This window comes from Equus quagga, chromosome 4 (genome assembly GCF_021613505.1).
Source record: "Equus quagga isolate Etosha38 chromosome 4, UCLA_HA_Equagga_1.0, whole genome shotgun sequence".
In the NCBI taxonomy this organism is placed as follows: Eukaryota; Metazoa; Chordata; class Mammalia; order Perissodactyla; family Equidae; genus Equus; species Equus quagga.
The window spans coordinates 27,620,721-27,647,116 of record NC_060270.1 but is presented as its reverse complement, the minus strand read 5'-3'; the positions used below and the strand labels follow the sequence as shown (position 1 = coordinate 27,647,116).

Genomic DNA, 26,396 nt, shown 5'->3' with positions numbered 1-26,396 from the left:
CCCCTCTAACAAATCACGTTAAAGAAGAACTTCCTGTGTCCCTGTAACTTTCATCCATTAGTTTCAGCCCTGCCCCCTGGATATAAAGAATAAGCCTGTTTGAAGATTGAGGTTAAGCTCCCCGGAGCCCTCTCTTTTCTCAAAGAAATGACCCTAGATTCTACAATTGTTCTCCTTAGGGTAAGGTTTCACATCCCCTATTATTCTAGTTACTCTCTTCTTTCCAGACCCTGGTTTCCCTAGATCCCTCTTAAAGTGTACAGCCAGGAAATGCTCCCTAAGCTCTTCGCAGAGATCTGACCGGCATGCTCACTTCCATCATTCTCGACACTGTTCTTCTTGCAGCCTAAGCTGGCATAAACGTTTTTGACAGCATCACATCCTTTCCTTTTAGTGATTGCCTTGGCACAGGCAGCACACTGCCACTCTGCCAGAGTGAGAGCAAAAGATGCAGTAGAGTCTGACAGGACCTGGGTACATTTACAGAGGATAGGCTGGGGATGTGGTTGGGGGAGAGGACAAAGACAGAAATTTGGAGCTATAAGGGTGGCTTGGGTAGAAGGGAAGATTTAGAACTGGGAGATAATTCTTTGAGATCACATCTCTGACATCTCAACAGAAGAATGGGAGATTTGAGCCTTTCCCTGTGGTCCTTTGACTCCTAAGCCTTTTAAGCTATTTGAAAGGAAAGTGAACTTGGGGCTGGGAAGTGTATATATAATTTTTTTTTTTAATGAGGAAGTTGAAAGAGTAATCAGATCCTATATTGGATCCTATTCAACGGCAGCTGCTACTCGCATAAAGTAAGAAAGATTTCAAGGAAACAAAAGTTGCTTGGAAAAATCCAGTTGCCACTGTTTTGTATGTAGTGATGATGTGATAGCCAGCCTCCAAGATGGCCTCTAATGATTCTTACTTCCTGGTATTCATACTCTTGAGGCTGACCTAAGTAACCAATAAGATATTGTGAAAATGATAGAGTGTTACTTCTGAGATTAGGCCATGAAAGATGTTGTGGCTGCTGCCTCACCCTCCCGGATCACTTGCTTTGGAGGAAGTCAGCCACCATGTCATGAAGACATTCAAGTAGCCCTTTAGAAGGATCTTCATGGTAAGAAACTGAGGCCTCCTGCTAACAGCCAGCATTAACTTACTAGCCATGGGAGTGAGCCATGTTGGAAGAGCCTCCCTTAATCCCAGTTAAGAATTCAGATGACTGCAGCCTGGTAGATATCTTGACCGCAATCCTTGAGACCCCAAGCCAGAACCATCCAGCTAAGGTCCTCCTGAATCCCTGACCTGCAGAAACTGTGAGATAATGTTTATTGTTGTTTAAGTTACAAAGCTACTGAGTTTTAAGTTACTAAGCTTTGAGGAGTTTGTTATGCAGCTATAGATAACTAATACAAATTGATAGAAAGAAGGAATGAGGAATAAAGGTCCCTCATAGTAGGCCTGGACTTGTCAGGGCCCCTAAGGGTGGAACAAGTGCCAGCTTCTTTTCTGCTTTTCGATGCTACTGACAACTGCATAGGGATAGAGGATGACAAGAAGGGAAAGGCATCATGCCCTCTTGTCTCCTCTTCCTCCTCCCTCTCCTATTTGTTTTTAGGGGAGGACTAGGATGACATTGAGAATTCACACAAATTTTGCTTTTGACTTTTCAGTAGCCCTTGGGAAACGCTGCACTTGCCTTTATCCATTTGGTACCAGGCTGTGGGTCCTTGAGAGCTGGACTTGGATATTATTCATTTCTATCCCCATCACCTAGCAAGTGAACATATATGAACAATGAATGATATTAAGAGGGAGGGTGAAATCCCTCTCTCCTTCTCCTGAATTCTGATGAGATTCCACTCTTAGAATGGTTCCTTAAGTGGAACTATTCCATTCACAGTTCATCAATGAAGTCTTAATAATAACAGATGCATGACATCAGCCATCTTCACTAATTAAAAAGGCCCCTATTTCCCTATTTTAAAAAAATCTCTCTATTTAAGCTTCTTGTTGTTAGATTTCCCTCACTTTTCCATCCCATTTCTTCTATGAAGTGTTGTTTTAACTGTTGCTCAAGCTCCAAAGATTCTTGATCCAGGACAGCATAGAGATCTGCTGCCAATATACCAACATACCACTGTCGAGTTGTCCAACATTACAGTGGAAAGAGCCCTGGACTGCAGCTAGGAGACCTAATTCTGGGCTTCTGTCACAGATTAGCCTATGCGTCCTTGGGCAAGTTGCTTCTCCTCTCTGGACCTGAGTTTCTTTATCTTAAACTGAGACGGGGAGTCTAGATGAGCCCTCAAGTCGTTGGGTTCTCCCAGGTTAGGCTGCAATTCAAAAGTGAAACCCAGTGGTCAGCATACCTCTGACTAACTGTTATGGTTACAGTACAAGGTTCCCGACACTTCCCTTTACTAGCCCAAGGACATGGCCTCGGTGACAAGCTGTCAAGTTTACTGGGAAGAGTCTTCCGGTTTTGAAAGACAAGATCTCCGTGTTTCCAGTTTTGTCACCAACACTGGATGACCCTGGGCAAATTCTTCTCTCTCAACCTCAGAGCAGGGAGAGTCTTGTTATCTAGAAGAGGCTCGAAGACCTGGGCAGTGACTTGGAGAGCTTCCCGTGATTCTCCTACAGCCCCGGAGCGAGGTCCTGGGCGTCCTGGAGTCCCGCTCGGGGCTGCAATCAAAACTTAAACCAGTTCTGCGAACGGAGGGCGGCTCGGCTTCGGAGGAGGCGGCTACAGGTGAGTTCTTAAAGGGGCCGCCAGAGCTTGGGTAATACGTGGAGACTGATGACTGGACAGGGGACGCACGGAAGGAGGAATGAATGAATGAGTGAGTGAAAGAAGGAACGAATTTTCTCTTCCCACCCTTAAAAGCATTCATGCTGGGAATTCATCACTTAGACTTAAAAAAGTCCTCTAGTAAAACCCTCAAATCTTATCAAATTAACCAATCTCCCTATTTTACGTGGCCTTCTTTAATTCACCCCTCCCCTCCAGAAAAAACTTTTACTGAGGGGCGAATAGTAACTTAAAAAAATCAGTACAAAGTGGAAGACACCGCAGAGACAGCACCCCCCCGCCCTAACTCCTCCCTCTCCCCCTCCCAGGCTCCGCCCTCCCCGCCCACTAACGTGGGTGGCGCAGTGGACTCCTCCCAAAGACCGCTTTTCTCGGTCGGGGATCCACCCCCGGGGGCGCTAGGTACTCTCTCCTGCTGTAGAGTTGAAAACTGCACGTGTTTAGCGAGGTTAAAGGTGTCTTGGATCTGGTGTGAGGTCACGTCTCTCTGCAGACACCCCGACCCTTCTGGGCCTGGGGTGCTCTTCGCTCAGAACCGCGGGACACTGCGGGGGGCTAAGGTTAGGTAAAGGCGGGCTCTTCCAGGGCCACCCCGGACCACCTGTAGAGTCTGTGTGTCACCTCCTTTGTCCTCGGAGTCACTTGGGTGGCCGTGCTTCCAAGCGATGAGGTTCACTGGGGATGATCCCGGGGTCCCCTTTCCCGTTCCCCAGCCCCCTGCCAGCCCTCCTCCCCCTTCCGAACCAAAGGTAGCAGCGCGGAGAGCCCGGGGCTCGGCGCGAGCCGCCTCCTCACTTCCCATTGGCTGAGCGCGCCGGGAGAGCGGTCACGTGGGGGCGCGGCAGGCCAGCTCTGGGGCCGCCATCTTGGCGGAAAGTTTGGGGGGAGAGCGGTTGGGGGTGCGGGAGGAGGCGAGGTTCCGGGGGTGGGGCGGCCAGGAGGGGACAGGGCGAGCGGGCGAGCGGACCGCGGCGAGCGAGGAGGCGGTGGAGGCGGCGGCACAGGCACAGGCACAGGCAGAGGGGGTGCGGCCGCCGAGGGGAGCTCCTCCCCCGTTCCCTCACCCCCCTGAGCTCAGCTCCGGGAGCCCCGGGCGGGGCGGGGGGACGTGGAGCGGGGGCAGGGCGGGGGAGCCGCCCGAGTCGGGCCGGAGCGCACCCCAGCTCCGTGCGCCCGCCGCTCGCAGGAACTTTGTGGCGGCGCCGCAGGTTGGGGGCCCGCGGAGGTGTGCATGTGGGGCGCGAGGGCGTCGCGGAGAGCGGCCGCTGCCCCGTCCGGCCCCCGCTGGAGTAGCCCGGAGGAAGCGAGCCCGGAGAAAGGCAAGCGAGGGGAGGGGGCCCGCGCGGGGCGCGGTGATCAGCCCAGCTGGTCCTTCCTCGGAGCGCCCTGCAGCCGCTGCTGGCTCAGGGGCAAGGGTCGGAACGCCTCTTCACCCCCCCAGTAGCAGGTGGGAAGTCTGCATACTTATGCCAGGACGTGGGGGGTGGCCCCAGGTCGAGGCATTTAGTGCCCTTTAGAGAGTGGGCAGCTTTCGAGGAGAATTCGGCAGCCGACTTCTGTGTGCTCTTAATGGGCAAGGGTACCCACCCCTAGGTAGAAGCTTTCTAGGTTGACTGACACTGCTGGGTTTTGAGGCTCCTCCTTTCACTTGGGAAAACTTTGCCAGGTGGGCTTTTCAAATAGGGCTGGGAGTTTTTCGATTTGAGATTTAGGGGGAAATGCTAGGTTAATCACACTTCTATTCTTTTCTTTAGTTCTGTTTCCTTTCTGTTTTTTGCTTTTAAAGGTGTGTGCCCTCTTCCTGATTCTGGAGAAAAATGCCGGTCCGGAAGCAAGGTGAGAATTTATTTTGGAGCTCTCTTGTGGATGTCGCTTGCTTTTCTCTATGTCTGTTTTGTGATTGCTGTGTTTTAGAAATGTGTGTGTAGCTCTGATGAGGCAGCACAGTCCTAGCCTTACTATACTTAGGGAATCTAAACCTCACATCATTCAGAAGATGGAAGCACTTAATGTTTGTCAAACTTTCTTCCTCACATCTCTCTAGTGACTAGAGAGGCATTGACTTTTTCCCTCTGAAAGGTCTTTTTTGAAAACTCTGAATTGGTGTTTTAGTATTTCACTTTATCATTTTACTGACCACTAATTTGTGAGCAAATGCAGGATATTGGCTAAGAGCTGATATTTTGAAACACTTAAAATTTGGATTATAATGACAAATTGTAGATAATCTGCTTTTGCATATCAGATCAGCTGAAACTATGTTACTAATACTTGGATCAAATGATCTTTTGTTGTGGTAGACTAGCAGTACACATTTATTACAGACTACTCACCTTCCTCTGTTTTCTACTGTGACATATGTTTAAAATTTTTTGGATAATTCTAGGGAATATACTTATATGTAAATTTAATGGCATCGATTGACTTGGAGGCTTTTGGGAATCGTTTAGATGTCTTGCAGAATCCTTTGCTGCCTAGCTGGTGTGTAATACTTTCTTGTAAATATATAGTTTTAATCAGACTCTTTTTTTTTTCCTCTCAGATACCCAGAGAGCCTTGCACCTTTTGGAAGAATATCGTTCCAAACTAAGCCAAACTGAAGACAGACAGCTCAGAAGTTCCATAGAACGGGTTATTAACATATTTCAGAGCAACCTCTTTCAGGCTTTAATAGGTGGGACTTATAACTTTATTTGCAACCATTATTTGTCAGCGGGACTTAATGCTCTTCTGAATTCATTTATTTTAAACTTGAGAGTGATGTACTTGGTTCTCCATGAGGCATTCAGTAACCTGAACATCCAGTGAGTTGTGTGTTTTGATAGTTAGGCCAATATCCTTTCCAAAAAGATCTGATAACCAAAAAAACTTTCAGTGGTCTCTGATAACAGTGTTTCATATCCTAGTATTAACTATTAAAAGATAGAGACGTTGCAAATATGTTTCAGGACCTAAACTGGGCGACTGTTAGCCTGTTTCTGTATTTTGACTTGTATTTTTCTGGATTTGACTTGTATTTTTCTGGAGTTCCTGAAAATGTTTGAAGAGTTCTGCTGTGTAAGAACATTCATTCCCATAATATAGACCTCTGTTTAAACTTGGCATTCATGGAGTCAGAATTTTAGAACTGGAAAATGGTCTTAGAGATAATCTTGTCTAGACTTATTTTACAGACAAGAAAATGGAAACAATTTTATTCTTAACTGTAACTTAAATTTGAAGTGGTGCATTGTTTTGAAGGAGAACTGGACAAGAGTCTTGAATTCTATCCTTGACACTGCCATTAATTGGATGATAATACACAAGTCATTTAACCTTTTCTAGGTCACAATATTAGCTGTAGAATGTGGGTGGAGTGTGCAGTGGAACAGTAGTTTCTAAGCCTTATTTTTTTTAAGTGGCCAGATCCTTTTTTAAAACCAAATGTTTTATTTTGTACAAAATCCGCAATATACAAAACAAGGTGATCTGTCTCTGGCCCTCTCCTCTAAGTACCTTAAAAAGTATGCAAACCACTGAACTAGATACTTTGTCTCTTCCAGGTCTAAGAATGAAATGTCTTATTAGTCATTGACTATTCAGCATATTAACACAAGACATATACTTCATTGCATTACATTTATTTCCTCAGTAACTTCCAAGTAGATATGTCCTGACATCTGTCTGTTGATAGAGTGACTTTTGATGTGATTTGAGAATTATTTTCAAGTTTGTGGACCCTGTCAAATACATTATTGGTAAATCGATACTCTACTAATTTTGTTTTAGAATTAAAGACGATTTTAAAGAAGACCACTCAAGACATCTGAATATTTTTTAAAAGTTTAACATTTGTATAGACTTTTAAAAGCATACACAAGAGTAGAGAGAATAGTGTAGTGAACTGCTGTATATCTATCACCCATCTTCAAAAATTATCAGCATTTTGCCTTTATTTGTTTAAACTGATGGACATTTTTTTCTATTTGAATTTCTAATCTCTAAGGTTTAAGGTCCAAATGAATGATCAAATTGGATTCTTCTGAAAAAACAGGAAAAAAGGAAGGAAAAATTATTTTTCGTTATTTGGTTTTTTAAATCAACATGAAACCTAGGAATGTTATATTTAGTAGGGTTGCTGTTTAGGAAAAAATAGTATGACTTGTATGTCCTCATTTACATATAGACATAGACAGACAGATGCGATCCTTCTGTGTAGAGTCTTCAACTTAAGAAAACTAAATGGTTACTGAAGTTACCAAACAGAATCTACAGTTCTTAGATTTCTCTGTAGATTGGAGGTAGATTTGCTATAATTGGAGGGATTTTTTTTGGAATATTCTGCCTAGGCTGTTTTGAATGTCTTTATTCTTATACATAACTGGATTCTGATAGCTTTCTAATTGTTAAGTTTATAGTTGTGAATTGTCTTTGTCTTCTGTAATTTCCTTGGCTGTGAATTTACTCTGATATTTAGATTTACATGTATTTTAATGTTTTATAGGATGTGGTGTCAGATTTTGGTGTAAGAAAAGTCGTAGATTTTAGGAATTTTGAAATGGGTAAATTTAGTAGAATTTTTTGTGTGTTTCTAGACTGTAATTGAATTAATTGTTGACACTGCTAAATTAATAAATGCATTCTTTTGTGTTTGCTGAAATTGGGTTAATTTATTAACCTTTATTACTATTCTCAGTCTTTGAAAATTTTCAGGCCAAAAGGTTTTCTTTTTGCTTTGCACCTGTACCATTGTTTTTGAAACAATTTGGTAATGTACTTTCAACCTGTCAGTGGCCCTAAGCTAAACCAGAGTCCATTGTGTTCATAGTATGTACTGAAAAATCCTGGATTAACTGCTTTTTCCTTTAGTAGGTGGCACTCTGTCATCTGAGCTGGTCCCTGTGGACCATTGAATTAAAGGAGACATGGGTTTTGACCAACTGAGTTGTTTGAAAGTCGTTTGGTGCTTAGGTTCTTGACTTTGGAAATCGTTTCCTTAGGCTGTAGAGGATTATCTAGTTACTTCTTTGGACTTGCAGTCTGCGTCAGTTATTTATTGATTGATTGTTTGGACTGGTAGTTTGTATTGACTGCTTTTGCATATTAAAAAAAAGTTTGTGTGTGGGGCTCTAGAGATTTTGGTGTTATAGAAATGTTGATTTTTTTTTCCTCCCTCTGTAGTTATAGGTTATAGATTAGGTTTCTGGTATGTTGGGGTTATTGAGAGGAACACACATGCACATATTGTATTATATCTGTTCTAAGATACCAATTTTTAAATATTTTAATGTCTCTGAATTTGGGATGCATTTTATAACTGATGTCTGTTGACAGTGATTTTACATTCTTGGTGGCACATGAAATAATTGTGCATCTTATGATTGATATTCTTAATATCAGTATCCTCTATTCAATGAAATATGGCAATCATTGTTCTAGCTCTGATGCTTGGTAGTATCCTTGAAGGATGGCTTGAAGATTTAAAAATTATTGAAAGCAGAAAAGTTTTTATTAACTTTTTGAATTTCAGCTGATAAGTTATTTCCTTAGTGCTGGATATTTAAAGTTATATCTAAAAAAATCCATGAACTATACATTTGTTTCAAATTTATTCTCCAAACATCTGGTGATTATTTTTGTATAAATAGGAGTTAAAGTCTGGCTAATTTTAATACCTAATTTAGGTGAGAGCAATTTGAAAATTTAACATGTTTGATTTTGTAGTCTCATTTTCTATACTTTACAGTCATGCGTTGCTTAACAGTGGGATTACCTTCCGAGAAATGTGTCGTCAGGTGATTGTGTCATTGTGCGAACATCCTAGAGTGTACTTACACAAACCTAGATGGTATAGCCTACTGCACACTTAGGCTGTGTGGTACTAATCCTATGGGACCACAGTCGTATATGTGATCCGTCGTTGACTGAAATGTCATGCAGCGCATGACTGTATTTGAAAATTTTGTGAGTAAAGTACTGGACTGAATATGGTTTGATTGCAGTCAGAGCCCAAGTGTTCAGGTCCATAGTGGTTTGAGGTCATTTCTGATTCTTAGGTTTGTCTGGGATCTGAGGCAGCCTTGGTGGTCCTCAAAGATTTCATGCCGGTCTAGACCCCTCAGGTTACTTTTGGGATCAGATGAACTCATCTGCTTTCCTTGTGCACAGGAGAAAAACCTGGGCTCAAGATCAGCTGGCTTTAGAGCGTTGAGTAAGTTGAGTCATGTGATTTGTATGTTTTGTCTGCGGTAAATACAAGCTTATTTTAGTGCAATGTTTTATTTTAGTTCTGCAGATATTTCAAAATGAAGATGGATTATGCAATAACACTGTCCATTTCTGAGATTTTTTAGCTCCTAGTTCATTTGTTGCTACTCTATTAACTGGTTGTTTCACTAGCCCTTTACATGGTAAAGAACATTTAAGTTTGTAGATACTGGGTTTCAAAAGTATGACTTTTTTTTTAATTGTAAAAAATCATAAAATTTACCATCTTAACCATTTTTAAATGCACAGTTCAGTAGTGTTAAATATATTGACATTGTTTCAAAACAGTTCAGAACTCTATACCCATTGAACAAGACCTCCTCTTTTCCTTTTACCTGAACCCCTAGCGACCATCGTTCTTTCTGTCTCTATGATTTTGACTGCTATAAATACCTCCCATGAGGGGAATCATACAGTATTTGTTCTTTTGTGACTGGCTTATTTTACTTAGTGTAATGTGCTCAAGGTTTATCCATGTTGTAGCATCAGACAGGATTTCCTTCCTTTTTAGGGCTGAATAATATTCTTGTATGTATATACCACATTTTTGTTTATCCATTGATGGACATTTGGGTTGTTTCCAACTCTTAGCTATTGTGATGAATAGCGTTGCCATGAATGTGGGTATGCAGATATCTCTTTGAGACTCTGCTTTCAATTTTTTGGATGTATACCCAGAAGTTGGATTGTGAGATCATATGATAGTTACATTTTTAATTTTTTGAGGAACTAACACACTGTTTTCCATACTGGTTGCACAATTTTACAATCCTACCAACAGTGCACAAGGGTTCCAATTTCTCCACACCCATGCCAACACTTGTTATTTTTAGTTTCTTTATAGTAGCCATCCTAATGGATATGAGAATATGATTCCTTTTTAAGTGTATATAAAAAGTAATAATGGTTAACAGCTACTGGGCACTTTTTTTTTTTTTTTTTTTTTTGCTGAGGAAGATTTGCCCAGAGCTAACATCTATTGCCAATCTTACTCTTTTTGCTGAGGAAGATTCACCCTGAGCTAACATCTGTTGCCATGCTTCATCTTTTTCTTTTTGTGTGTGAGCTGCTGCCACTGCATGGCCCCTGACAGAGAAGTGGGTAGGTCTGCACCCGGGAACTGAACCCGGGCCACCAAAATGGAGTGTGGTGAACTTAACAATTAGGCCACTGGGGCTGGCCCTATTGAGCACTTCCTGTGTGCTAATACAAGTATTTCATTTAGTCATCATAATCCTGTGAAGTGTATATTCATCTGTGAGATGATTATACCATTTTGTAAGTTAGAAAACTGAGGCACTGGGAGATAACATATCTTTTTCAAGAACCCTCAGATACTAAAATTTTAGAGTCAGAAATTGAATTCAACTAATCTGAATTCAGAGCCTCTCCTCACCTTCAACCATTAGGATGTTCTTTATCATAAATTGAGTATTTTAATGCCATAACACTAACAACAAGCGTATTTTACAGATGTTGACTTGTAGAGTCGGTGACATTTTTTAAAACAGTTTTTACTTTGAAGGAGAATGTTAATAATCACGGACTGATGTTTATAGCGATGACATTTACACATTTTGAAAAGTGCATTTACGTAGTAAGCAAGATTTGTGAACTTCCAGCTATTATGGTAAAATGTCAAAATTTCTTAGATTTTTGTGCTTATAATTGGTCGCAGTGATGTTACATTTTGGTCTGTTGTTAATTTCATGTGTGTGTAACTTTGTGGGCTAGGGTGGAGAAAGGAAAACATTTATCACAGGATTTGGATCAGAATATTATCTAAAACTTTGTGGAATTGGAGGGAAATTTCATTAACTTTTTAGTTGGTGGTTTTGATTGAATTGGATTCTTACTTATTTGCTAATTTGCTTACTACTACTCTGAAGCAGCTTTGATTATGTTGAATGTGGTGAATTCTCTTTAGAACCTTGTTATCACAGAGCTGTAAAAGAAACTAAATATTTCTCCTAGTCTAAGCTGTTTCATCTTGTAGGGTCAAATTTTTCCTTTTCTAATTATTTTTCCAATACGCTATCCAGTGTAGGACCAGGTATTACATTTAGTTGTCATATCTCTTTAGTCTCCTTTAATCTGGGCACACTTCCCCAGCCTTTCTTTGTCTTTTATGTAATTTACATTTTTGAAGACTATAGTTCCCCTCTGCTCTTTTTTTTTTTTTTTTTGTGAGGAAGACTGTTGCTGAGCTAACATCTGTGCCAGTGTTCCTCTGTTTTATGTGGGATGCTGCCACAGCATGGCCTGATGAGTGGTGCTAGGTCCGCACCCGGCATCTGAACCTGCAAACCCCTGGCTGCTGAAGCAGAGTTAGTGCACTTAACCACTATGCCACCGGTCTGGCCCTGATCTTAATTTTTTATATAATGTTTCTTACTTGGGGTTTGATATTTGCTTGTGATTAGTTTCAGGTTATGTATTCTATAGGGTTCTGTACATCTAGAGGTACATGATGTCTTCTGCCCTTCATTGGTGATGTTAATTTTGATCACCCAATTACAGAATTGTCTGATTTCTCTACTCTATAGTTACTCTTTTTTTCTTAACCCTGTGTGGGGGAGACACTTTAACACCGTGCACATACTCTGCTCTTTAGCAGAATTTCCACTTTGACTTAGCATCCATTGATGACACTTGCCTGACCCAGTTTCTACTATGTTGAAAATGGCAGTTTTGTAATAGTAGCACTCCTCTACATTTTCCACTTAACACCTGGCATCTTACACTAATCAAGAGCCCCCCTCCCCTATCTATCTATCATTTTTCTTTCAATAGTTGATAATTTATCATCATCCTTAATGATTTTGGTGCTTGGATTGTCTTAGATTTATCTAGAGGGAACCCTCTCAAGCTTGCTCTTTTGTCCTTATGACATGCCCCCATCGTTTTTTATTTTTGGCGCTTTATTGCTTTTTGGCATAACAAGATGTTCCAGGTTCATCTTGTACATATCCTGCCCCAGCTTCCGAATCAGCCATTTTTCTAAGAAGTTCTGATTCGTTTTGATACACACCTTGTCTTAAGGAATGTGCATGTGAGTACCCTATGACTGTTAGTCAAATAGTATTTAAAGTGTTGAAATACTTTATTTTTGGACACTGGCCTGACATTTTTCCTGTTTCTAGTGTGTGAAACACAAATTGTAATACCTACTTTTAAATTTTGTATGATATTCTTTTCTCCTTGAGGGTCAAAATGTCTTTTTAAGTGTACATTGGTTTAGAAGGAAGCGGAGTATTTGTACTTGAGTAGATTTGGCTGTTGTATATTTTAGTTATAAAAACTTTGTACTTGCTTTGAGTCAGCTGATACAATTCTTTTTCCTTTGAAATGGCGGTGATATATTTCAGTGTTTTACAGCTTTCTAGTTACCTTCTCTAACTCTCCAAAATGGAATTTATTATAAAAAATAATACATGTTCCATGTAAAACATTTAAGATCAGATAAAGGTATTTTATATACAATATTATGAGCAAGAGAATTCTCACATCAAAGATAACCTCCTAATTCTTAAATGGGGTAAATATCCTTCTAGAATGTTATTCTTTGTGTTTCCCTATACACTTTGATTTTGCAAAACAAATTCCCCAGACAAGTAAAACACAGTAGAATTGTTTCCTGCAAGAGAGTTAATATTTAAAATCAGGGTGTAAGGTGAAAAATCACATCAGATTAAAATTATCCTTGAAAATCAAGAATTTAACACCGTCTCAACTAATGCAATTGTTTTTTCCTTTATGGAAAGAAATAATTTCTTCAGTTGAGTAACGGAATTAGCTGGCTTGTGTTTTAAGTGCCCTCTTATGCTAAAAGCACGTAGACTTACACTTGGCACGGTGAGACATAGAGATGCTCACATTATGAGAGGGACCTGAAAACGGAGAGCACCTGAGGGAACGATCTTCTCCTTCCTCATTTTCATTTATGACATTCACTTGTTGGATGGACTAATAGGTAGGATTGCCCTTTTTTGGCAGAGGGAGGTGCTGTAGTTGAATTTGCTTAAGTGTATATTGTGTGACTTCTCTGTCCTATACATATTATTTTTATCCCACAACATTTTTCATTGGATGTCTTTTCGTATCAGTAGATTTGTACCATTTTAAATGACTATGTTGTATAGACTATTGTAGTTTTATTAGTGATTTCCGTGGAGCATTTAGGTATATAATTTTTCTGAATTATAAACAACGTTGCATTTGTGTGTGCCTCTTTGTTCTACATCCTTTATTATGTCCTTTGGGTAAATTCCTAGAAATGAACTGCTTCGTAAAAGGGGACATGCATTTTAAAAAGGCTTTTGATGTAATTTGTTAAATTACTCTCAGAAATGTTATATCAGTTTAATTTTTTAGGCTGTATGTGGAAGAATGACTAATATACTATACCTTAAACAATGGAGAGTATTGTCCATCTTTTTAATATTTTCAACTCTGATATGTGGAATATACTTTTAGTCATTTTGATATTTTATTGTGTGTTTCTTTGATTAAAGCCATAACCAACAATGTAAGAATTTTCTTACGTAGTTGTTTAGTTTCTTTTGTGAATTATTTGTTCATGTCATTTGCCCCTCCCACCACATTTTTTTCCTTTTTTCTTAGAGGTATAAAATCTACATTAGGATATCAACTCTGTCTGGCATATAAGTTGGAAATAGCTTCCCTTGTTTGTCCTTTGTTTTTAAACTTTAATTTTTAAAGTAACACATATTTATATAAGGTTAGATTTATCAGTATTTTTTTGTACTTTCTGCCCTAAGCATGGTATCATGCTTAGAAAGGCTTTCCTGTCCCCAAGATTATAATAACATTTACCTATATTCAAATTCTTTCATGGGTTCTGTTTTTAACATTTAAATCTTTAATACATTTGTAAATTATTTTGAAATAAACTGAGATTGCTTGTTTGTTTAATATAATTTGTTATCCTCCTTTATACATTTAAAAGAATTATTACACTTTAATTTTTTTAGCAGTTTTAGATCTACAGGAAAATTGAGTGGAAAGTAGAGTTCCCATATCTTCACCGCCCCCCCATTTCCCCTGTTATTAACATCCTGCGTTAGTATGTTATATTTGTTAGAGTTCGTAAGCCAATATTAAGGTATTGTTATTAACTAAAGTCCATAGTTCACCTTAGGTTTCTCTCTTTGTGTTATACATTGATAAATGTGACATACACATTTGTTGCTTACACATTTGTTGCTTTGACATGTGTCCACCATTACAGTATCATACAGAATAGTTTCACTGCCCTAAAAATCTCCTGTACTCCGTCATGTTCATTCCTTTCTCACTCCGGAACCCCTGGCAATCACTGATCTTTTTACTGTCTCTAGTTTTGCCTTTTCTAAAATGTTCTATAATTGGAATCATAAGTATGTAACCTTTTCAGATTGGTTTCTTTCACTTAGCAATATGCATGTAAGGTATCTCCATGTACGTTCATGGCTTGATAGCTCATCTCTTTTTATTTATTTTTTAATTTTGTAAAGACTTTATTTTTTAGAGTAGCTTTTGATTCACAACAAAATTGAGAGGAAAGACAGAGTTCCCATATACCCCCATGCTCTCACACATACAAAGCATCGCTCATTATTAACATCCCCTACCAGAATGTTACCTTTGTTATAATTGATGAAGCTACGTCATTATCGCCCAAAGTCCATAGTTTACCTTAGTGTTCCCTCTTGGTGTTGCATGTTCTGTAGGTTTAGACAAATGTATAATGATGTGTATCCACCATTATAGTATCATACAGAGTAGTTCACTGCCCTAAAAATCTTCTGTACTCTGCCTCTTCATCCTTCTCCTGCCTCCAGCCCCTGGCAGTCACTGATCTTTTTACTGTCTCCGTAGTTCTGCCTTTTCTAGAATGTCATAGTTGGAATCATACAGCATATAGTCTTTTCAGATTGGCTTATATGCAGTTAAGGTTCCTGCATGTCTTTTTCTGTGTGTGTGAGAGGAAGATTCGCTCTGAGCTAACATCCATTGCCAGTCCTCCTCTTTTTTTTGCTTGAGAAAGATTAGCCCTGAGCTGACATCTGTGCCAGTCTTCCTCAACTTTGTGTGTGGGTTACCTCCACACCATGGCTGATGAGTGGAGTAGGTCCGTGCCCAGGATCCAAACCTACAAACCTCAGGCTGCCAAAGCAGAGCGTGTGAAACTTTAACCGCTCAGCCATGGGGTCAGCCCAACCTCCATATCTTTTTATGGCTTGAGAGCTCTTTTGTTAGAGCTGAATAACATTCCATTGTCTGGATGTACCACAGTTTGTTTATTTGTTCACCTATTGAAGGATATCTGGTTGCTTCAAAGTTTTGGCGATTATGAATAAAGCTGCTATAAATATCTATGTGCAGGTTTTTATGTGGACATAAGTTTTCAGCTCGTTTGGGTAAATACCAAGGAGCACGATTGCTGGATTGTATGGTAAGAATATGTTTGGTTTTATAAGAAACTGCCAAACTGTCTTCCAGAGTGGCTGTATCATTTTGCATGCATTCGTTGCAGTGACAAATGAGTGTTTCTGTTGCTCTGTATCCTTGCCAACATTTGGTGTTGTCAGTGTTCTGTATTTTGGTCTAATAGGTGTACACTGGTATCACGTCGTTTTAATTTCCTTGATGACACGAGGAGCATCTTTCATATGCTTGTTTTCCATCTGCATATCTTCTTTGCTGAGATGTCTAAGTCTTTTCTTAATATTTTTTCCATTAAAGAAAATATTATTTCCTCATAGAGATGTTGCCTATGTTATGTTAAATTATTACACATTCTTGAGTCTGTATTTAGACTTCCTACTCTGATCCTGACTTAGTACTGCCTTATTTCTTTAGTTTGAGAAATGTTTCATGGTTTGCTAGTTTCTCTGTTTAGAATGATGTAAGTTGTCACTAAAAGCTGGAAAAGTTTCCTGAACCCCTTTTGAGGGTATTTCATGAATTCCGTACTTCCCTTACTGCCAGTGTCTGCAAACTTTGAATTCTAACAAGAAAATAACAAAAGTAAGTGAAAACTTTTTACTTAAAAGAAAATTTTACTTAGATTTCAGGACTTCTGAAATATGTGATCTTAGAGGTAGCCAAAAAAAATTTTTTTTGGTAGATAGAAATGATTCTCTATTCCATTGGACTAATTGCTTGTGTTCAAGTTTAATTTTTGAGAATTTTTCTATTGTGCATGTTGTAGCCTTATGATCCGGTAATATAGATCTTTGTTCAGGAACTGCATTTATGGGGGGACCCAATTTAGTCCCAAACAGAGAAAGCACTTGCAAGGCTATAAATGTAAAATGAGGAATAGATTGTGATAGAACTGGTCCAGGAGGCTCAACAAAATTAATGTTTTCAACTGAGTCAACTAAAGGGTAGTTTTTCTCTAACACGTTTTAGCATTCCTGCATTTTTCTATTTTCTTGCTTTAGTGCATCATTATTTTCAAAGGAAGTTTTTTTCAAGGTAGTAAATAAAAATGTAATCAGTTATTTTAATTGTATGTCTGGTATATATCTGGGTGAGATATCTGGATTTCAGATAAATATGGAATCGCTCTTGTCTATTAAATGACAATCATTTCTGCTCCTGTGCTCTTCCATTTTATTTACCTTTTCACAGGAAAAGTTTTAAGTTTAGAGTGGAACTCAAGTTAAATGTTTGCATTGGTTTGTTGAAGGACTCCATCATTTTACTCTGGATGGTAAATTTGCCAATTCCTGATAAAATAGTCTTGAGAGATGTGACTATTGAAGCATTATTTTGCTGTGGTTACATTTTTTTCATGGTATATATTTTGGTATAATTATGAGTAGCCCTTATTATTGAGATTGGATGTTGAAACGTATAAAATGACTTATATAAACCAGAACTGAGGAATTTTCATTGTCTGTCAAAGAAGTTAATTTTCAAATTTTTGAATACGTTTATTAATAGAAATTTAAAGTAAATGTATGCTTAAGGTTATATAGCACCTTAAAATACAGCCATCAAATTTTTATAAAAACCTGTCTTTAGGTGTTTTAAATTGAAAAGCTTTAGGTGTTATATAACGTCTTTTCCTCAATTTTTTCCATCTCCCAAAGACATTATTGTATCATATCTCATCTTTTAAATCTTTTCTTCTTCTAAAACGTGTTCACTCCATTAGTATTCATTGGTTGCATGTTTTAAATGTTAAGAATAAACTCATTAATTTCTCTATTTTCATGAAGTTTCATTACTTTAACTCTTTTTTAAACATTTTTATTGAGATTATGATAGTTTACAACCTCATGAAATTTCAGTTGTACATTATTGTTTGTCAGTCGTGTTGCAGGTGCACCACTTCACCCTTTGTGCCTATCCCTCCTTTCCCCTGGTAGCCACTAATCTTTTCTTTTTGTCTACATGTTTAACTTCCACATATGAGTGGAGTCATACAGAGATTGTATTTCTCCATCTGGCTTATTTCACTTAACATAATACCCTCAAGGTCCATCCATGTTGTTGTGAATGAGATGATTTTATCCTTTTTTATGGCTGAGTAGTATTCCATTGTATATATATACACCATATCTTCTTTATCCAGTCATCAGTTGGTGGACACTTAGATTGCTTCCACGTCTTGGCTATTGTAAATAATGCTGCAGTGAACATAGGGCTGCATGGGACTTTTTAAATTGCTGATTTCAAGTTCTTTGGATAGATACCAGTAATGGGATGGCTGGGTCATATGGTGTTTCTATTTTTAATTTTTTGAGAAATCTCCATACTGTTTTCCATAGTGGCTGCACCAGTTTGCATCCCTACCAGCAGTGTATGAGGGTTTCTTTTTCTCTACAACCTGTCCAACATTTGTTACTTTTTGTTTTGGTTATTTTTGCCATTCTAATGGCTGTAAGGTGATATCTTAGTATAGTTTTGATTTGCATTTCCCTGATAATCAGTGATGATGAGCATCTTTTATGTGCCTATTGGCTATCTGTCTATCTTCTTTGGAGGAATGTCTGTTCATGTCTCCTGCCCATTTTTTGATCGTGTTGTTTGAGTTTTTGTTGTTGAGTTGTGTGAGTTCTTTATATATTCTGGAGATTAACCGTTTGTTGGATATATGACTTGCAAATATTTTTTCCCAGTTAGTGGGTTGTGCTTTTGTTTCAATCTTGTTTTCCCTTGCCTTGAAGAAGCTCTTTAGTCTGATGATGTCCTGTTTGTTCTTTCTATTGTTTCCCTTCTCTGAGAAGACATGGTGTCTGAAAAGATCCTTTTAATACTGATGTCAAAGAGTGTACTGCCTATATTTTCTTCTAGAAGCCTTATGGTTTCAGGTCTCACCTTTAGGTCTTTGATCCATTTTGAGTTTATTTTGTTGAATGGTGAAAAAGAATGGTCAATTTTCATTCTTTTACTTGTGGCTTTCCAGTTTTCCCAGCACCATTTGGTGAAAAGACTTCTTTTCTCCATTGTATGCCCTCAGCTCCTTTGTCGAAGATTAGCTGCCCATAGATGTGTGGCTTTATTTCTGGGCTTTCAATTCTGTTCCATTGATCTGTGCACCTGTTTTTGTACCAGTACCGTGCTGTTTTGATTACTGTAGCTTTGTAGTATGTTTTGAAGTCAGGGATTGTGATGCCTCCCATTTTGTTCTTTTTTCTCAGGATTGCTTTAGCAATTTGAGGTCTTTTGTTGCCCCATATGAATTTTAGGATTCTTTGTTCTATTTCTGTTAAAGAATGTCATTGGGGGGCTGGCCCTGTGGCCGAGTGGTTAAGTTCGCGCGCTGCGCTGCAGGCAGTCCAGTGTTTCGTTGGTTCGAATCCTGGGCGCGGACATGGCACTGCTCATCAAACCACGCTGAGGCAGCGTCCCACATGCCACAACTAGAAGGACCCACAACGAAGAATATACAACCATGTACCGGGGGGCTATGGGGAGAAAAAGGAAAAAAAATAAAATCTTAAAAAAAGAAAAATGTCATTGGGATTCTGATTGGGATAGCGTTCAGTCTGTAGATTGCTTTACGTAGTATGGACATTTTAACTCTGTTTATTCTTCCAATCCATGTACATGGAATGTCTTTCCATCTCTTTATGTCGTCATCAATTTCTTTCAGGAAAGTCTTGTAGTTTTCGTTGTACAGGTCTTTCACTTCCTTAGTTAAATTCACCCCAAGCTATTTTATTCTTTTTGTTGCCATTGTGAATAGTATTGTGTTCTTGAGTTCTTTTTCTGTTAGTTCATTATTAGAGTATAGAAATGCTACTGATTTATGTAAGTTGATTTTATACCCTGCAACTTTGCTGTAGTTGTTGATTATTTCTAATAGTTTTCCAGTGGATTCTTTGGGGTTTTCTATATATAAGATCATGTTGTCGGCACACAGCGAGAGTTTCACTTCTTCACTGCCTATTTGGATTCCTTTTATTCCTTTCTCTTGCCTAATTGCTCTGGCCAAAACCTCCAGTACTATGTTGAATAAGTGGTGATAGAGGGCATCCTTGTCTCGTTCCTGTTTTCAGGGGGATGGCACTCAGTTTTTATGATGTTGACTGCGGGTTTGTCATATACGGCCTTTGTTATGTTAAGGTAATTTCCTTCTATCCCCATTTTGTTCAGAGTTTTTATCGTAAGTGGCTGTTGGATCTTGTCAAATGCTTTCTCTGCATCTCTTGAGATGATCACGTGGTTTTTATTCCTCAGTTTGTTGATGTGGTGTATCAAGTTGATTGAGTTGCGGATGTTGAACCATCCCTGTGGCCCTGGTATAAATCCCACTTGATCGTGATGTATGATCCTTTTGATGTATTGCTGAACTCAGGTTGCCAAAATTTTCTTAAGAATTTTTGCGTCTATGTTCATCAGCGATATTGGCCTGTAGTTCTCCTTTTTCTTGCTGTCCTTGTCAGGCTTTGGTATCAGAGTGATATTGGCCTTGTAGAATGTGTTAGGAAGTGTTCCATCCTTCATAATTTTTTGAAATAGCTTGAAAAGTATGGGTATTAAATCCTCTGTGAAAGTTTGGTAGAATTCCCCAGGAAAGCCATCTGATCCTGGGGTTTTATTCTTTGGGATGCTTTTGATTGCTGTTTCAATCTCTTTCCTTGTGATAGACCTTGTGAAGCTTGTGAACCTTGTGGTCTGTTCAGATTGTCTGTTTCTTCTTAACTCAGCTTTGGGAGGTTTTAAGAGTCTTAAGAATTTATCCATTTCCTCTAGGTTATCCATATTGTTGGCATATAGTTTTTCGTAGTATTCTCTTATAATCCGTTGTATTTCTCTGGAGTCTGTTGTTATTTCTCCTCTTTCATTTCTGATTTTGTTTATTTGAGTTTTCTTTCTTTTTTTCTTTGTAAGCCTGGCTAGGGGTTTTTCAATTTTATGGTCTCAAAGAACCAGCTCTGTTTCATTGATCTTTTCTACTGCCTTTTTTTGTTTCAATAGCATTTATTTCTGCTCTGATTTTTATTATTTCTCTCCTTCTGCTGACTTTGGGCTTTGTTCTTCTTTCTCTAATTCAGTTAGGTGTAATTTGAGATTGCTTATTTGGGATTTTTCTTGTTTGTTAAGGTGTGCCTGTATTGCGATAAATTTCCCTCTTAATGCAGCTTTTGCTGTATCCCATATGAGTTAGTATGGCATGTTAACTTTCTTTTAAGAATAACTTGGAGTTTCAGACTTTGGGCATGTTAAATAGATTTTTGGGAAAATAGGAGAGATTGAAATTATTCTAAGATTTACCATGTTTGTTTTTGTCTTCTATTTGACTTCTATTTGCATAGTAGCTTCTGTTTTACTTTACGTAGAAATCTTATGGAACTCAATGTTGTACTCCCCAGTTTAAACAAATCTAAAGAAAAAGTAGAAAGTAATATTTTGAATCCTAGAATGTTATTTTGTAGAAATACTTATCTTGTCACAATGATAATTTAACCTTTTTTTTTTTTTGCTAACTCATTATAGTTATCATCAGTGATATAATTCTCTTCTCACATATAATCTAGATTATAAAGAACAAGCACTGCTGATAGCATGGGGAATATAAAATATAAGTACTTTGGACTCATAAGAAAAGCTCAATGTGTGTGTGCAATTTTTCCAGAGGGTTCCCTTTTTGATTAGGTGCATCTTTGAAAAATCTTTGCTGATAAACCTGAAGAAATTCTAACGAAGTAGTTTCTAAAGAAGTGTTATTATATTGCTCATCTCTGTAGTCTTGGGACACCCTAAAGATGAAGAAATGTGGTGGACAAACGACATAAAATGTATAAACTATGCCAAGTTAGTCAAGATGGGATATGGGTCAAGAGTAAAGATGTCTGTGTGTGTATATTATATGTATATATATTTTTAAGGAAAGTGATGATAACTGACAAACTGTCATATGAAAAACATTACCACACTGTACATGTGTTAACAGAAATATGTCAGTACTTTTGCATAATGTTTTAGTTAACCAAGTATGGTAACTAAGATATTTTTTAATTGGGTGTTACCTGGCAGTATTGGTTATCCTGAGCTCAGTAAGCAACAAAGATATCTAAATAGCTAAAATAGATATTATAAAACCCACATATTAAATTCCATGCACTTTACTCATTTAAGCTCTCCTAGACTCTGACTCAACTTGTTTTTTCATTGTGATAAAATATACATGACATAAAATAGACAGTTTTTAAGTGTACATTTTAGTGCTGGTCAGTACATTCACATTGTTGTGCAACCTGTCACCACTGTCCGTCTCCTGAACTTTGTCATGATCCCACACTGAAACTGTACCCATTAAACAGTGACTCCCAATTCCCTCCTTACTCCAGGCCCTGGGAGCAACTGTTCTTTCTGTCTCTATGAATTTGACTATTCTAGGTTCCTCATATAAGTGGAATCATGCAATATTTGTCTTTTTGTATTTGACTTATTTCACTTAGCATAATGTCTTCAAGATTCATCCGTCCATATTGTACAGTGATCAGAATTTCATTCCTTTCAAAGGCTGAATAATATTACACTGTATATATCACATTTTGCTTATTAACCATTTTTCTATTAATGAACATGTGGGGGGTTTTCACCTTTTGGATGTTGTGAATAGTGCTGCTATAAACATTGATATATGAATATCTGTTTGAGTCCCTGCGTTCAGTTCTTTTGGGTATATACCCAGAAGTGGAATTGCTAGATCAAATAGTGATTCTGTGTTTTAATATTTTGAGGAACCACCATACTGTTTTCCACAGCAACTGCATCATTTTATATTTCAACCAGCAAAGCACAAGGTTTAATTACTCCACATCCTCAGCAACACTTGTTATTTTCTGGTTTGTTGATAATAACCATCCTAATGGGTGTTTACTCAGCTTATTTTGTTTTAAGCCTAATATAGTTAGAATAATATGGATATTTGGTTCTCTAGTGCATAGGAGCTCAGGTACAGCAGATTAGAAAGGACTGTTTGATAGATGAATATGAGACCTACTTGAGGCATTTCAATTGACAAGCAGGGTACAGCTTTTGAAGAACTCATGTAGGGATCACTTTACTCTTTGACTTTACTACATGAAATGAGTTAAATGATAAAATGTTACTCTGTTTGAATTATATTAGTCTATATATCTCTTGTCCTGTACAGTAACTACTAGCCATATGCAGCTGTTTAAATTAATTAAACCTAAATAAAATTATAAATTCAATTCCTCTGACACACTAATCACATTTTAAGTGCTCAATAGCCGTATGCATCTAGTGGCGATCATACTGGACAGTGCAGCTATGGAACATTCTTATCATTGCTGAAAGTTCTTTTGGACAGCACTGGTCTAGATTTTTGTTAGAGATGTTATTGAAGGGTAATATAGCAGTGTTTCTATTACTTAATTATAGAATAAAAGATCACATTGAAATTTAAGATTTGCAACTTGACTTACAGTAATGGAAAATATAATAAAAATTTTATGTAATGATGTGGTCAACTTATCGTAACCAATTAATCAGTACTCATTTAGTGCTCTTGGGAGCATAGTACTATACTGGGAGCTGTGGTATTTTTTGTTGTTGTAGGAGATTCTCTCTCTATATAGATCTATAAATTTGTGTCTCCTACATATATATCTCTCTTAGATATATAGAAATATATGTCCTACCATATAAGTGTACATATATATGCTCACACACCTGTGTATCTTCTACCAAAAAAGTTCCCTAATATTTTCTAGAGAATCGTCCGTATTTAAATTTCCCTGATTGTTGTCACAGTGTGTTTTGTAGCTCATCCCCTCCCCGCCACACACACACCAGTCAAGGCCCAGACACTGCAGTTGCTCGCTATGTCTTTTTTGTTTCCTTTATACAGAAAAATCCTTACTTTCAAACAGTTTCTTTTCCCTTTCAGGATGTTGACTTTCCAAAGAAACTGGGCCGGTGGTCTTGTAGGATGTCCTCTTTTGGATCGGTTTCATTGTTTGCTTTTCTGGTATCATTTAACTTGTTCCTCTATCCCCTGTATTTCCTGTGAGGTAGAAGTTGATTCTAAATACTTGATTTAGATTCAGGTTAAACAGTTTTTGGTAAGAACACTTTGTAGCTGATGCTCTGAATTTGAGTTTTTGATATTTTTCTTGATGGTTATGTGAATAGTTTTATATAGTGATTCATGGTTTATAAAATGCACATATAATTTTCTCTAGTAATATTCTTAACGCCCTGTGAAGTAGGTTAATATTATCCTTACTGTGCAGACCTTAGTTTTTATTAGCTCTTTACTTAGAAAGTTCTACAGTTTACCAGTTACTAATACTGAAAAGGAAGTTTCTTGTCTACTGGTTTAGTACATTGTTTTTTAAAGGAGATACTAATCTTTTCATCATAGTGAGAAACAAGAAGTAAAATTTATTCTGTTAATGTTATTTACAGTTATTGTGTATGATTCTATACAAGATAGTGCTTACCATTGGTGTTAAATAATGATTTCCCCCTTTAAATACCAACTCAAAATTATATCAGTAGGTGAATAAAGAACTAACAGTGGTGAACTTAAACCTTATATAACTCCCACTCAGAGCTTCTGAGCAGCATGAATAACCAATGTTAATATATTAAGTTCATGTAACTCCAGCTGACAGCAAAGTAACTTGGTTTTCTAAAGTATCCTGTGTTTCTATAGGTGAGTTTATGGTTTGTTTGAGAGTTTTGTCATACCTTTAACTAATTATTTCTAAAATAATATAAAATTCTTAATTTACTGTTTCCAAATATTTGAACTAGAGGATATCTAAAAATACTTCTAATTTGGTTTTATTTTAACTTAGTTTTTTGTTTTATTTTGGTTGGAAGGGCAGTTAAAACCACTTGGGTTTACATTCCCAGCCTGGATATTGGTGGTACAAAGATATAAAATATCAGTAATGACTCGTGTCTGCAGAATTCATGATAATGACATTAGCTACTGTCTGTTATGAGCCTATTATGTGCCATTGTGCACTTTGTATGTATTACAGTCAATCCTTGTAACAATTCACAAAGATAAAAGGCGAGTTGTTAGAGGTTGAACGTGCCTAAACGTGTAGCTAATTGGTGATGAGGAGGGATTTGAATTCGGCGCTTAGAAGGGTAAAACTCTTAGGACTTTTATGCTGTGCCCTGCAAGTTCTGATGTGACTGTGACACAATAAAATAAGCAAATATTCACTGTTTAAGTACATTATAAGATTGGACTTATTTTACTAATCTAGAGTAAAAATTTTGCTTTTGAGTTATGTTGTTTTATCAATGCACAGTTTAGTTAGACAATATAAATACTTTTCAATTTTTCTTTTCTTTTCATCACCTCTAGATATTCAAGAATTCTATGAAGTGACCTTACTGGATAATCCAAAATGTATAGATCGTTCAAAGCAGTCTGAACCAATACAGCCTGTGAATACTTGGGAGATCTGCAGCCTTCCAAGCACTACTGTGACTTCAGAAACACTGCCAAGCAGCCTTAGCCCTAGTGTAGAGGTAAGATAAAATTCTTCCTTGAGCTGGTTTTCGGTGATCAGATTAGTGGGGCTACTAAGTTCTTTCATTTTGTTAAAATGGATATTTTGTGAAAATATCATTTATAATGGAATACAGAAGATGAAATTAAAAATATTTTTGAAAAGATAAGCTCAGAATCTCTGATGCCCCTGTCTTAACATATCGTGAATGGCTTGAAGTCTGAAATACTTGCTTTAGACTGTTAAAAAATACTTTGCGTGATAGACCTCAGTGAGGCTCCCTCTGTGTGATAATTAGATGGAAACTGTACTTTGAAGAGATGGTTTTACTCTGGTATTTTTTTCTAAGATATAGAATATAGTTTTGTGGTTTGGGGCAGTTTAGTTGATACATTTATCCCAAGGATTCTCTGTTTATTGTCTTCAAGGATTGTATTATTAAAACTCACTAGAGACTGACTAATAAATTTTAAGATCAGCATTGGTTTCTGTGTAGTTAAGTTTGTCTATTTCTTTGAGTTTTCATAACTATTTTTTAGTAGTGTTCTTTTTTTTGTTGTGATGTACTGTTTCTGGAGGAGTTAGATATGATGTAACAGAGGTATGAAGCATTTTGTAATGAGGATTCTCTCTGAGAAACATTAGTCATTTGAAGGTGGTTGTCTGACTAAACTTGATTCTGGTCCCTTCCAGTTAGTACTACAAAAGTGCCTAGAAAATTGCATCAGTGAAAAGTAGTGGTGGGCAGCAGTCACACAGCCCTTTGATAATAAAGTAGACAGTTTCTCAGTTTTCTTTTTTAAATGAAGTAACTTAGAATTATAGAACTTTAGAGCAGGAAGAATCAGAGAACATCGAATCCCTTTCCTTCATAAAGATGAGGAAACTGAGATCCAAAAGAAAATGAACGATTTGACCCAGTTTATTCAGCTAGTTTGGCAAGTCTGCCTTTGCATTTCAGACCTTTTAATACCCAGTTCACAGTGCTGATGGCTAATCCTGGTATGTAGTTACATGTTTCTCTCTGGTTAGAGAGTCTAGCGTTGTATTGTCTCTGTGTCCTTATTTCCTCTTTTATTTTTTTTCATCACTTCCTCTTGGATAGTTTCAATTTTCATTCCTTTTAGTTGACATTTGCATTTATGATAGTCCATTTCAAATATATTTTTAAGATATTAATCAATAATACAGTTTCTATTTCACGCTTATTGTGGTCCTAGGTTAAAAATTTTACTTATGTAAGAAACATGCTAAATTTTAAGAGAATTAACTTGTTAATTAATTACTAATTTTTTTCTATTTTCTGATTTATGGTTCTCAACTATCATTATAAAGCATGGAGTTATTATAGTCAATTTGCTTGTTTT

At 37.6% G+C, this 26,396-nt stretch overlaps 1 protein-coding gene across 7 annotated transcripts in view; it reads left to right on the top strand.

Annotated features, from left to right (window-relative positions):
- The first annotated feature begins 3,725 nt into the window (after positions 1 to 3,725).
- DLG1 (discs large MAGUK scaffold protein 1) overlaps positions 3,726 to 26,396 on the top strand; it is a 256,224-nt gene continuing 233,553 nt past the window's right edge. For 6 of the 7 annotated variants that reach the window (XM_046658376.1, XM_046658375.1, XM_046658374.1 and 3 more), the window contains exons 1-4: positions 3,726 to 4,128; positions 4,596 to 4,645; positions 5,352 to 5,483; positions 24,882 to 25,048. In XM_046658376.1, coding sequence (XP_046514332.1) covers positions 4,627 to 4,645; positions 5,352 to 5,483; positions 24,882 to 25,048 — 318 coding nt within the window. In that variant the 5' untranslated portion in view covers positions 3,726 to 4,128; positions 4,596 to 4,626. The other variant, XM_046658370.1, reaches the window with a different exon arrangement.